The following is a 14,669-nucleotide window of genomic DNA, read 5'->3' as shown; positions in this document are numbered from 1 at the left end:
CCTGGGTTGAGAAGATCCCCTGGAGGAGGGCACAGCAACCCACTCCAGTATTCTTGCCTGGAGAATCCCCATGGGCAGAGGAGCCTGGTAGGCTACAGTCCATGGGGTTGCAAAGAATCGAACATGACTAAGCACGCCTGCAACCACTGCTTAGTTGCATCCTGCCTTTCCCTTGAGCTGACCATCGGCTCCTCACATCCTCATCTACACTAGCTTCATGACTGTTGGATCATGTGGCCTGAGCAGAACTGTTCTGCCTGCAGCCTGGGCCTGGTGAAGAGTTTTTCCTGTTCCATGCCCCATGCACATTTGTGTGACGGGGTGTGTGGACTGTGAGAATAAGTCCGAAAACAGGGGAGAGGAGAGGCAAGTGCCTGGCTTGCCTCTCGGTCATCCCAGTATAGCTCAGAGCAGAGCAGAGTGGGGTGAGGCCAGGAAGAGATGCCCTGTGGCTGCCAAGGCACCTCAGGGGTCTCAGAAGGGTGCTTCTCATGGAAGCCAGAGGGAAGCAGTGTGGCGAGGTTACAGGGGGCTCAAGTCCAGGCTGAGGGCAGCAGGGTCACTGGGGATGTCCCAGACAAGATGTCAGCATCAGGGCAACTCTAGTTCTCTTGTTTTTTCCTTTGTATTTTGAAAAAAATAGTCTCAAGTTCAGAGAGGCTAAAAGTTACTTGCTCTGGGAAACATATCGGTCATCAAAGCTGAATGATGTGAACAAAACTTAATACAGAGATAATCCCAGTGATTAAACATATGTGAGTCCTGAAGCTCATTCTTTAATCTACAGCCTGCCTCCCTTGCCCGCCCTTTTCCTTGACTCCTGCTGCCAAGCTTCTCTCTGCCAGTGACGTGCCTCTTGCTCACCTCTCTCCACTCTGGGCTTCTCTTGCCAGCATTCAGGAGGCCTAGACAGCACTGACCCATTTGCCTGTGATGGCCTCACTCAGGGGTTGTGAACTTCTTTGGTGGGGTTGCTGCACGGCTTGTGAGATCTTAGTTCCCCAGCTAGGGATCGAACTTGCAACCAGTGGACCACCAGGGAAGTCCCTTGTGGGCCATGAACTTAATGCATGCGTTGTGACCAGTATTAAAGTTAGTATCTCACAGCACATCACACATGGACATGGTTTTCTATGTGCTCTTTTGAGTCTACAATGGAATTTACAAAACACACTTTTGAACATTGCTGGAGTCAGGAGAGAATGGGCCTCACAACTGGATGGCACCTTACCTGCCCTTGGTAGCAGTTGTGACATGTGAAGTGGTCTGCTAGTCCAGGTGCCAGGCCCTCAGTGCTGCAGGCACTCGTTAGTTCTGTCAGCAAAACACTTAAGGGTGATTTAGGAGGGAATAAGAAGCCTTATTTGCTTTCGGAAAGCTTCTATTGACACCAGGATAAAGAAGGTGCCAACATCAAGCCTTGCCAGATGGGTATTGATGGCCTGGAATGAAATCCTGGGGACAAGAGTCTGCCCTCTTCTAAGATGTTCCATCCAAGGTGTATTTGAGGTCAAAGAGGGGCAAACTTAGGTACTGATGATTGACTCAGAAAGTTGGGACTCAGGGTGAGGAAGCTTTAGGAAAACCGGTACCAATGTATTTCACTTATAAGACTGTATAAGTCTGAAAGTGCTTCAAATAAACATCAGTTCAATTCAGTTCAGTTGCTCAGTCGTGTCTGACTCTTTGCGACCCCATGGACTGCAGCCCACCAGGCCTCCCTGTCCATCACCAACTCCCAGACCCTGCTCCAAACTCACATCCTTCGAGTCAGTGATATCATCCAACCATTTCATCCTTCTCCTCCTGCCTTCAATCTTTCCCACCATGAGGGTTCCACCACTGAGTCAGTTCTTCACATCAGGTGGCCAAAGTATTGGAGTTTCAGTTTCAGCATCAGTCCTTCCAGTGAATATTCAGGACTGATTTCCTTTAGGATTGATTGGTTATATCTCCTTGCAGTCCAAGGGACTCTCAAGAGTATTCTCCAATACCACAGTTCAAAAGCATCAAATAAACATAAAATAAAACTTATAAACAATAATAAAGCATTGTTCATCATTTGATGAGAGTTTAAAAATGCCTCTTATAATCAATGGAGTCTTAGGTTCAATGAAACCGTTTCTATGCGTTCTCTGTCACAGTATAAAATGTATTTTTTTTCCTGTAGGTTGAAGTCTAAAAGTTTAAAAGCCTTGCTTTTGGAACTTTCATTAAAATCAACAAAAACAAAAAAGCAGGCAGATGAATTCCGTCTGCTTCCACATGTCTGTTTCTGCCCCTTTTAAGACGTCTCCTGCACTGGCTCCACCCTCCACTCTCACCTCAACTTTTTACTCTTTTGGAAATGTTTTAAACAGAATGGAAATAAAGCTTACCTGCGCCACATAACACATAAGCGACAGTTCTCAAGTGTCCATGGGGGTCACCACTACGTAAGTCACCCCTGGCACACTGGTGGCCCCTTCTGATCTGGACTCCAGCCCTCTTACAGTTTGTCTTTGAACACAGATTAGAAAATAATATGGTTCATTCTGTGGGATTTGAACTCTGTGTAAATGGATACATTCTGTGGACTTTTCTTTCTCTTCACTCAAGACTGTGAGGGACAGCCACTTCACTGCTTGTAGCTGTCAGTTTTTCTTGTTGCAGTTTATCGCCATGTGACTACCCAATAATGAGCATTTCCTTTCTCTTCTGGAGCACTTAGTTTGCTTTTGGCTCTGGGGAATGGAGAACACTGTTGTGTGGATGTTTCAGGGTCCACTCCTGGGCAGTGTGAGCCTGCAGCCCAGACAGCGGTAGGATGATAGGTGATGGCAGAGTCTGCCTTTCTGCAGCTTCGCTGTGTAATTCCAGACCATGTCTGAAAGACATCAGGAATATCCATTCCCAACCTGTGTCAGGAGGGTCCCCAAACACCAACACTTAGCACTGTTGAGCTTTTATGCTGTTGTTAGTCTGATGTGTCTATAATAGAATCTCACTGTTTTAAATTGCATTTTCCTGAGTAATACAGGATGAATACTTTTAAATTTGTTTATCGACCAATTGAGTTTCTTTTCTGAAGTGTTTAAGACTTTGCTTTTCTTCCCCATTGACTGTAGGCTTTTTTTCTCACTGGTTTACACGATTTCTTCATCATTTAGAATTCTACAGACTAGTATGTTAGCCAGATAGTCTCAAGAAGTTAAATTCATTAAATAAAAAAAAAAATCACATCCTTAGTTATACTATCACTATTTCAAATGCTGAAATGTGCTACTAGCTACCTTACTGGACAGCAGAGAACAGGAGAACATCCCCAGCCTCACAGAATGTTCCACAGGACAGAACCAGAGCACATTCCCAGCCCCACAGCTGATTCTACTGCGAAGTACAGCTCTGGACTTTTTGTCTCTGTCCCTCCCATGTTACAGGTACCAGCTCCCATTCATACCCTGTCCATTATTTCTTTTTGTGGTTCTTTTGATGAATGGATGTTTTTGAATTTAATCAATCCTTTTCTTCTTTCCTGTCTCAAAGTCATGAGGATATTGTTTTAAATGCTTTGTATTTCTGCCTTTCACATTTAGGTTTTCATTTACCTCAAATTGATTTTCACATGTGGTGAGGTAGGGGTCTAATTTTAGTCTTTCCCCTGTAGATAGCCAGTTGTCTCAGCACTGTGGTCCAATTCCGTCCTTCTTCCCTTTTGTCTATGTCACCTTCACAGTGCTCATATTTGCTTCCTATTGCCTTTTAACTTTTCGAGCAGTTTCAATGCTCTTTCTAATTCATTATTCAATCATAACTTTTACTGCTCCACCCCCACCCCTCACATCTAATGGGTATTCTCGCATCCTTATCCCATTTGAATTCTTGGTAGTAAGCTGACCACTCTGATTTTGAAGCATTTTCTCCTCTAGGTTTCTGGAGGAAAAGCCCATGCTTGTTTTTCTTCCTTTGTTGGCTGTAATTCCTTTCTGACCTATAAATGTCAAGAACGTCAAGTGTTAAGCCCTGATTGCCTCCTCATTATCCTTGGCCACCACAGCTATTTCCGAACTTTCAATTCCAACTACACGTCAAGGATTCTTGCCTGTGTCAAGGCCTGGCTCAGTGATTAGCAGGCCTAATTCAAATTGGAGGTTTGATGTCAGATCTACAAAGTAAGGTCACATGGCCATGGGACACGGATGAGGCTGGCTGTCAGGAGCCCTCTCACAACCTTGGGGAAAGCCGGCCTGTGATGAAGGCAGCCACGAAGGGCAGTGGAATTACAGACAGAGCAGAATCCTTAGTGACAAGCACGAGATACCTGACCTCTCCACTTTGTTATATGAACTAAGACGATTCCTTATTTTAAAAGCCACTTGGAGTCTTGTTTCTGTTCCGAGTGGCAGAAAGCACTGTAATGGAGACAACCTCTGAACTAGCCTGTCAGGCTTGACCCCTCCTGAGCACGTCATCTGTCCCTCTCCAAAGGCCGGTGTGACATCTTCACTTGGTTCTCTCATAAGCACCTCAAACCTAAGAGGTGCAAAGTATCTTTTCTTTGAAACTCTTCTTCCTCTAGTAGTTTCATCAGAGTGGGTGGCAACACTAGCCACCAGAAACACAGGGATCAGCCACGTATCCTTTCTTCTTTCCTCCCATCCCATTAACACATTTGATCATAACGGACACATTAATGTGCTTTTTTTTGAACTTCTGTCACTCACTTTGAAGCACTCGGTGCATTTATCCTCTTCCCTCCATGTCTTTTGTGGCCACTCTGGCCCTAGCCGTCTGCCTCTCTCCCCTGCACGACTGCAGTGAACTTTGTTGGGCCCTCTGCTCTGTGTTCCCTATGCCTGCCAGTGATCATTTTTTAAATCAGTAATTCTGTCATTAGTACTGCACTAGTTGAGAGAGTGGACTGTGCAGTGGGACACATGGGCTGGTTATCTACTGTTACACAAGAAATCACCCCGAACTCCAGTGTGGGCTGGGAATCTGTACACTTATGCAACCCCTCTGCCTCCAGGTCAGCCAGGAGCAGTGTTATTTGAAGGTTTGGCCAGGCAGAGTCTGCACCCACGCTCGCCTGTGTGGCTGTTGGCAGAGTTAGGTCCTCACTGGCTCTTGGTTGGAGGCCGCTCTCAGTTCATTGCCCAGCCACTTGGTAGGGCACATGGCTTCCATCTCTCAGCGGTGCCCTGCAGTGCCTGGCATTTTGGGTTCAGTGAACGATGCCTAGTTATCCAGACACTGAATTCCAGTTGTAAATGTGATGTCTGTATGCTTCCTGTTGCCAGTGACATTAAGATGGAAACTCTTCTGTATCCTGCAGTAGCTCCCACCACACCAGGGATGAGAGCCAAACTCCTGCTGGTGCCCAAAGCAGTTACGTATGGGCTCGTTACACTGCCTCAGCCCTGCTGGACTCTGGTGTAGCGGATTCCCTCCTGAACTCCACCTGGCTAACTCCCAGCCACCCTCCAGGTCTGAGCTGAACTACTTCTTCAGATCCCTGGGTATACACTTCCATAGCATCCACAGTGTAGGACAGATTGAAATTACATTTCTGGTTATCATTTGAATACCTGCCCCCTTCTCTAAATTCAAGCCAGTGACTATCCATTTTATTTCCACCCATTAACACATTTGATCATAACAGACACATTAATGTAATTTTAATTTCAGTCACTCACAGGGGAGTATCCAAAGTATTGAAAAAGCAAGAGTTCCAGAAAAACATCTATTTCTGCTTCATTGACTATGCCAAAGCCTTTGACTGTGTGGATCACAATAAACTGTGGAAAATTCTGAAAGAGATGGGAATAACAGACCACCTGACCTGCCTCTTAAGAAACCTGTATGGAGGTCAGGAACCAACAGTTAGAACTGGACATGGAATAACAGACTGGTTCCAAATAGGAAAAGGAGTACGTCAAGGCTGTCTATTGTCACCCTGCTTATTTAACTTATATGCAGAGTACATCATGAGAAATGCTGGGCTGGAAGAAACACAAGATGGAATTATATCAATAACCTCAGATAGGCAGATGACACCACCCTTATGGCAAAGTGAAGAACTTAAGAGCCTCTTGATGAAAGTGAAAGAGGAGAGTGGAAAAGTTGGCTTAAAGCTCAACATTCAGAAAACGAAGATCATGGCATCCAGTCCCATCACTTCATGGCAAATAGATGGGGAAACTGGAAACAGTGGCAAACTTTAATTTTGGGGCTCCAAAATCACTGCAGATGGTGACTGTGGCCATGAAATTAAGATGCTTACTCCTTGGCAGGAAAGTTATGACCAACCTAGATAGCATATTCAAAAGCAGAGACATTACTTTGTCAACAAAGGTCCATCTAGTCAAGGATATGGTTTTTCCAGTGGTCATGTATGGATGTGAGAGTTGGACTATAAAGAAAGCTGAATGCTGAAGAATTGATGCTTTTGAACTGTGGTGCTGGAGAAGACTCTTGAGAATCCCTTGTACTGCCAGGAGATCCAACCAGGCAATCCTACGAGACCAGTCCTAGGTGTTCATTGGAAGGACTGATGCTGAAGCTGAAACTCCAATACTTTGGCCACCTGATGCGAAGAGGTGATTCATTGGAAAAGACCCTGATGCTGGGAGGGATTGGGGGCAGGAGGAGAAGGGGACGAGAGAGGATGAGATGGCTGGATGGCATCACCAACTCAATGCACAGGAGTTTGGGTGGACTTTGGGATTTGGTGATGGACAGGGAGGCCTGGCTTGCTGCAGTTCATGGGGTTGCAAAGAGTTGGACATGACTGAGCGACTGAACTGACTGATCCAAAGTGTCCTTCAGTGGATGAAACTGACAAGGAATGTCTGCATTCTTTAAGTTCCACAGTGAAGATTTTCTGTTCCCCACAAAGCAGTTTGAGTCATCTGGCTGCTATGCAGGTGACAATAATTTAGTCTTGGTGTCAGTTTGGCATAGATACAATGAACACTTTTCTAAAACATGCAACCGAAAGACAAGTTGAAGTATAGACTAATCTTTTAATTCATATACTTAATACCAATCTGGGCAATAGCAAAATCAGAAGGCTACATATGTAGGTTTTTTTTTTTTTTTAATACAACCAAGACATTTTAAATACAGGCATAAAACAAATGAATAACTAGGAATCATGGATATCCTTAGAAGCTGGATCTTGAACATAATTTTAAATTGTTTCCTGTTTTATGTCTTTCATTACTTCATCCTAATTTTTGCTCTTTTGGTCAGTCTCCGTAATTTGGCTAAATTACAGAGATTTTTCTAAGAAATTTCAGCTTTTTTTTTCCCCCACCTTACATTTACAAAATTTATCATTGTGTTTTAAAATAACTTCATATTCTCAGGTGTCTTTTATCTATATATTACGTTTTTTCCTACTGCCAGTTCTTGATCCTGCTTATTGTTGACTTGACGGAGAAAAGCATGAGTCTTTTAACTATTGCCAGGAACACTGTCACTACAGACCTGAGGCCACTCTCTACCTGGTTCTGTGGGGATGAAGGGAAACTGCACGAAGCATGGGCCCTGAGCCAGACTGCCTAGCTCGGATTCTGACCTCATCAGTTATCAGCTGTAGCCGATGACCCTTGGCACATTACTTAACCCTTCAGTGCCTCAGAGTCTTCATCTGTAAAATGAGGATAAAAATGGCACTTAACTCACAGAGATGTTATGGAGATAAATTAATTTTCATAAAGTAATTGGAGTTTCTGGCAGACAGAAGGCACTATATACATGCCTTTTAAATAATTTATATTTCCTTTTCAGAGTTCTTTAAGTTTTTCTATCTTTAGGGCTATATCCTTTATCTAGAACTTGGAAGGTCTGAAATATAGACCCTCTCTATAACCCATCTGATACGTGACTATTCCATGTTGGGTACAGATAAAACAGTTCTTCCAGGTATCTTAGTATTTCATCTACAAACTGGTAATATCTCTAGTCCTATCTGCCTCACAGGATTGCTCTGAAGATAAAACAATATAAGAAAGGAACCTGAAGAGTTGAGTGTAACCATGTTTTTAGGCACCTTGTGGACATAAGGACACATATAGACTCTTACAATATTTCTAAGATTCTGGGAAAATAAGGGCATTCTATAAAGTTAAATTACTCTACATTAAAATTAATCCAGAAAAGAAAAGGGCCCAAGATGCATATCATTAAGAGCCTGAAATGAAATCACAGTGTGTATGTGATCTGTAGTATGAAGGCTGACCAAACTAAGGCATTTTTGTGTTTAATCAAAGAAATTCTGCATTAAAAAATAAACATGAAACCTAAAATTAGTGATATTTTCACTTCTGAGAATGATTCAGCTCAATTTAGGAATTCATGGTTTCTAGCAATAAACCACACAATCTAAGAGCTCATTTATTATAGATAAGAACACATCTGAATCCCAGCCTTTACCAGCAGACCACGTGGAAGGTGATGCTGTCTGGCTAAGTTGCCAAAGATTTCTTACAATGTCTCAAATACATGAGTTTTTATGAATAAGAAACATTTCCTGTTAATTAATATTTTAGGCTCAAGTTAAAAAAAAACTTTCTGGGCAAAGAATTCTAGTGTCCTTTTCAGAAAATTATGTTTTAAAAGTACATTAAAAAAATTCACACATCATTTACATCTTTAAATAAGTCCTTTACCTGAAATGGTACAATAAATGGTTTGAGTTAGTTAAGTGACATCATTTGTAATGCCCCTTAGGGATTTTATCATGGAATCTTTACTGAAGTAGGATCTCACCAAATAACTACAGGTAGAAAAATATATGTCATCTCTGGTCAGCAACTGGCAAGCTTGGATGTGTAAAAAAGTGTTAAATGCTTTCAATAATCCCTGTGAATGCCAAGAAGAAACGCAATTTGAAGCCAGCTGAACACAATACAAGGGGAGACAGGAGGGCAGCTGGGGAGTCCAGTCTGCACAACTGGCTGTCACTCCAAAGAGAGGTGACCCGTGCCTTCCAACAGCCCACACACCCGCCTGTTAAAAGAGATGCCAACACTTTTTTGGAAACTAAACACATTTTAATAGAAAACAAAATACAAAATAACTCTTTTCAGAAAACAGAAATATTTAATCCTTTTCCCACAGATTAAAGTCGCTTCATCCTCAGAGCATAGTTTTCGATGTGTGTGTTCGTACTTAAGATTTGTTTCACAGACTGTTCATTAAACTGCTATTGCAAAGCAGGTGGGAGGGATGATCTCAGGAGGAAAAGATGCTGGAAAAGCCACACCTCGGAATCATTGGGAAATTCAACATTTTTTAATTCTTTCTTTTGACTTTTCACTTCTAATTATTTTCGTTTCTTTACCACAATCTGTCCTTTCGGGGAAGAATATTGTTAACAGAAGTGCAGCCACAAAAAGACTCTTTCTTTCCCACCATTGCTGTAAGAGCCCAAGACTTTCTCAGTCAAATCCGCCCACCCACTTCTAGAAGCATGTCAGCTGGAGTGATCCAACTGTCACCCAGGAATTTTCCCTTTCTCCCAATACACTGTGCGACCAAGTTCTCTGAATTCCCTGAACCTCAAAATTCCAAGTATCACAGCCAGTGCCAGGAGTAAAACCTGAAAGATGAGAGCAGAGAAGGCCCCCTCTGCCAGTGCTAGGTTTCCTCTTCTCAATAATAATTATAATAACAATAATAAAAAATCCTGGTTCTTTGTAATCACAGAAAAGGAAAGACGTTTGCCAGGATGACCCTGCCCCCTTTCCTAATTCTCACTCCCACTTTCCTACCTGTGTAGAGTCCCTCCCACCCAGTGACCCTGTGGCACTGCTCCCGGGGAGGGTGCCTGGCAAACATCCTCAGGTCAAGTGCAGCCCCAGCGAGGCAAGGGCACCTTGGCGCCAGAGATAGGGAGAGGCCACACGAGGACACAGTGGGATCTCCGTGATTCCTATCTCACATTTGCTCCCCATCACCACCCTTCCTGCCCCTATCCTTCCACACTTCGGGGCTAAGTGGAGAGTGGTGGTTTCAGGACATCTGCAGGGTAAGGGGGGACATGGGGAGTCTTTCACAGTCAGTCAGTGATTCCGTCTGTCCTAAGACTTGCCATATGGAGCCCTTCGCACGCCCCAGTCTGTCATATCAAAGATCCAAATCAATGTTCCTGATTTTCCTGTGTGATTCCAGTCACCAGCAGGAGGTTGCAGGCCATGAACTGCACACTCAGCACATTACTCATCTGGCCGGTGTAGACGCCCACGAGCTCGCTGGACGAGCCGTCGGCGGGTGTGCTACAGTGCGCGCTTCGGATGTCCCAGACACGCACGGAGTTGTCCATGGACGCGGATGCGACCAGACTGCTGTCTGGGCTGAAGGTGAGGCTGGTGATGTTGTCCGTGTGGCCCCGCAGCTCTTTGTAGAGGGTCCCGGACGCCAAGTCCCACAGCTTCAGCCTCTGGTCCTCACCCGCCGATGCCAGGTACTTACCGTTGGGGGAAAAAGCCAGGGAGAGCACAGGGCCGCGGTGGCCCGTGAAGAGTCTCACCGAGTTCCCCTGCTGAGTGCTCCACAGCCGCACCGTTTTGTCGGTTGAGCCCGTGGCTAAGTAGTTTGAATTGGGGTGGAACTTGACGCAGTCCACGTCTGCCAGGTGCCCGGCGTAGATTCGCAGTGGGTACGTCCGATCAAATGACCACAGCCGGGCTGTGCGGTCGTGGGACCCGCTGGCGAAGTACAGGCTCTGCGGGCTGATGTCCAGGTCCCACACGGGGTAGGCGTGGCCCTGGTACAGCACGGTGTTGGTGAAGCTGCCCAGGTCCCAGTACCTGATGGACATGTCCTCAGAGCAGGAGAGCAGCCCCGAGCTGTCCGCGAGGAACCTGGTGCTGTACACTGGCCCGCAGTGTCCCCGCAGGACCTTCATCTCCGTGCCTGCGTTGTCGTCCTCGTCATCCTGGGGGCAGTGGGGACACACACAAGAGAAGAGTGTTTAGCGGTCTGCCACAGAAAACAAAATGTCCAGAAACAAAGAGGCCTGCTTGGGAAACAGCATTTACCCAGTAAATGACTCTGTCCTTCAGGGTGACCCCAGGATAGCACCTTGTCTCCTACAACTTACAAATTTGCTTTCTTTAAATTCACCTTGCAGCTAACATTATAGCGAGGCTACTACTTCAGAGTAACGACCATGGACCTTATTCTTACGCTGAGGACAGACTTCAAAAGTCAATCACTCGAAAAAATTTATTTTTGATTTTATGTTCTTAGATTCTTTTATTCTACAGGCATGTCTTCACCTGTCAGTCTTGGCTGCTTTGTAGGCCACAGTGCTCCCTGTTTTCAGTCCATTAAGAAAAATCACCTCCACAGCTGGGGTCAATGATGGAGGCAGATGTGGTTTCATTTCAAGATGCATACAGAACCACTGTGGGAGTTTAGCCAGAAATAAAACCTGGACATATCACAGAAATAACCGTCGGCTAGGAAAGTGCAGTCATCGGTAACTTACCCCCATGCCCTGTAACCAGACATGAATGGCTGGTATCCAAAAAGAACGAACAGTTTTGAAACAGTGACCTTCTGGGTCGGCTCAAATATTTCCCCAAAGTAAAACAGGAGGCAAGGATTCAGAATTCCTCTCAGAGTCAAGTTACTCTTGTGATTCCTGGAAATAAACCCCTATGTGTGGGGATAAGAAAGACAACTCCTGGTAAAAGGGGCAAGGGGTTGTGGGGGAGGCCCCCTGCTGCACGCCCAAGCATATTCTCTGGGTTCAAATCTACTTTCCTTTCATTCTCTCGCAGACAAGCTCCTTACAACTGCAACTATCTCAATCCTGGAGTTCATAAAGTCAAATGAGTTTCGGTTATACACTGGATGAATAAAGACTTAAAATGAAGCTTCCTGAACGAAATGGGCCTTGCTGGCTTAGAAATAAATACCTTTGTGAGCCTTTGTACAGAAAAAAGCCATTCTTTTAATTTCTATTTAAAAACTATTAAATTAAAAATAGAACGAATGCCTCCAACGTATACATTTTTGAGAAAAGAGAAAATAAACATTGATGTTCATGGATATTCAAAATGGCTATTCCAGATAATCAACACTGAAAATACATAAGCATTTGGGAGCTTAAGGTTCTACTGAGCATTACCAAAAATATTAGTAATTTTTCTTTCCAAAGAGGTTACAATAATACTTTAAAATTTCAGGAATGACTCACTGCTCTACACCAGAGTTTATCTCTGAGGCTTAAGACATCTTCGTTTGGAGAAGGAAGTCCTGGCAGTGGGTCCTGCCTCTGAGTGCTCAGGGACAGAGAGAGGAGGACGCACTGGGAGGCAGCTGGACTTCTCAGGGGCCCCATGACTGTCCTGAGCCTGTGGAAAGTGCCTGTTGACTCTATAAACCAAGAAATAGGGAAACTAGAATAGCCCTGCAGGCTGGCCCTATCAACTCCCTGCCAGGACTACAGCTTAAAATAGTTTGGCCACATTTTCTTCTGTGGGTCAGCCAGCCCCACAACGGCCTCAGTGCAGTTGAGCTGAAACCCTGAACAAGCAATGGGTCACCCAAGCCTGACCACGCAGACCCCTCCCATCCCTCCCATGCTAACAGGACAACATCCCAAATGTTCTACAACTGTCTAACCCTGCCCCCCACCACAGTAAATTCTACCCCAGATGCATCCCAAATATGAATTAATTTGTAAAGTACATTCATGTAATAATAAACTGTATTATATACATTTAAGATATGCTTAAAATAGAAATTTTAAAAGAGTAAGAAAAAAACAGCTCTTTGAATACTACAGTCTGCTGACCCTGCCTTAGACCAAGGAGCCCCGAGTCTGCTTCTGGACTTGTGTGTCCCCAGTGCCCTAGTTACAGCACAGTGAGTCCTGGGACAGGGTGCTTTGGGATCTGAACAAGCCTTGGGTTGTTCTCTAATCAGCTACCAATGGAGCCGAAAGAGATTAAATATGGCTGGGCTTGGGACTGGGTATGACCTGGAAGCAGGTGAGACACTGCTACTGTGTGAGCAGACAGCAGCCTGATCGAGGAGAGAAAAGGTGGCTGCTGCCCAGTGTAAATGGACATGTGCTATACGGTTTCTAAGGCTTAGGACAAAAAGGCAGAATGTAACGGATTTCACTAACATTTTGAAAATATTGCTTACATGCAGAATGATAATATTTTGGCTACAATGAGTTGAAAATACATTATTAAAATTAATACCAACTACTTCTTACCTTTTTAATATGATGATGAGAAAAACAAATTACACATATGGCTCACACTATATTCCTATTGGCTAGCATACATCTATGACAGTCTGGTACACAAACTACAGAACTGACTATTATTGACAACACTGACTTTACTTTTCAAACTTAAAGATGACCAGGTTGGGGCAGAATGACCAAACGTTAAATGAACTGAACACAGGAGCTGCATTGCTGGGCTGAGGTTGCAGGGAGGCTGGTGTCCTATCCACATAACTGGAAAGGAGGACACGTCCTCCTTTCTGGTACCTGTGGTTTTATCATGCTGCATAAATATTAAAAACATGCAACTGCCAATTGACAAGCTCTCTCCGTCGTCCAGTATGTCACAAAGTGTGAGGGAATGGAAACTGTAATCAGAAATCTTCCAGCAAACAAAAGCCCAGGACCAGACGGCTTCACAACTGAATTCTACCAAAAATTTAGAGAAGAGCTAACACCTATCCTACTCAAACTCTTCCAGAAAACTGCAGAGGAAGGTAAACTTGCAAACTCATTCAGTGAGGCCACCATCACTCTAATACCAAAACCTGACAAAGATGCCACAAAAAAAGAAAACTACAGGCCAGTATCACTGATGAACATAGATGCAAAAATCCTTAACAAAATTCTAGCAAACAGAATCCAACAACATATTAAAAAGATCACACATCATGACCAAGTGGGCTTTATCCCAGGGATACAAGGATTCTTCAGTATCCACAAATCAATCAATGTAATTCATCACATTAACAAATTGAAAACTAAAAATCATATGATTATCTCAATAGATGCAGAGAAAGTTTTTGACAAAATTCAACATCCATTTATGGAAAAAACCCTCCAGAAAGCAGGAACAGAAGGAACATACCTCAACGCAATAAAAGCTATATATGACAAACCCTCAGCAAACATTATCCTCAATGGTGAAAAACTGAAAGCATTTCCCCTAAAGTCAGGAACAAGGCAAGGATGCCCACTCTCACCACTACTATTCAACATAGTTTTGGAAGTTTTGGCCACAGCAATCAGAGCAGAAAAAGAAATGTCCACCAGAAAACTACTAGAGCTAATCAATGAATATGGTAAAGTTGCAGGATATAAAATCAACACACAGAAATCCCTTGCATTCCTATACACTAATAATGAGAAATTAAGGAATTTCCATTCACCATTGCAACAAAAAGAATAAAATAATTAGGAATAATTAGGAATATATTTCTATATATAGGTATCTATATATAGAAAACTATAAAACACTGGTGAAAGAAATCAAAGAGGACACTAATAGATGGAGAAATATACCATGTTCATGGAGCAGAAGAATCAATATAGTGAAAATAAGTATACTACCCAAAGCAATCGATATACTCAATGCAATCCCGATCAAGCTACCAATGGTATTTTTCACAGAGCTAGAACTATATATATAGAA

General features: G+C 43.7%; 1 protein-coding gene across 2 annotated transcripts in view; it reads right to left on the bottom strand.

Moving 5' to 3' along the window:
- Positions 6,991–14,669, bottom strand: part of TAF5L (TATA-box binding protein associated factor 5 like) — a 32,230-nt gene continuing 24,551 nt past the window's right edge. For both annotated transcript variants that reach the window (XM_018042525.1, XM_018042524.1), the window contains one exon: positions 6,991–10,924. In XM_018042525.1, coding sequence (XP_017898014.1) covers positions 10,127–10,924 — 798 coding nt within the window. In that variant the 3' untranslated portion in view covers positions 6,991–10,126. The remainder of the gene's footprint in view (positions 10,925–14,669) is intronic.

Source organism: Capra hircus, chromosome 28 (assembly GCF_001704415.2).
Source record: "Capra hircus breed San Clemente chromosome 28, ASM170441v1, whole genome shotgun sequence".
NCBI lineage: Eukaryota > Metazoa > Chordata > Mammalia > Artiodactyla > Bovidae > Capra > Capra hircus.
This window is presented reverse-complemented; position numbering and strand designations above follow the sequence as displayed.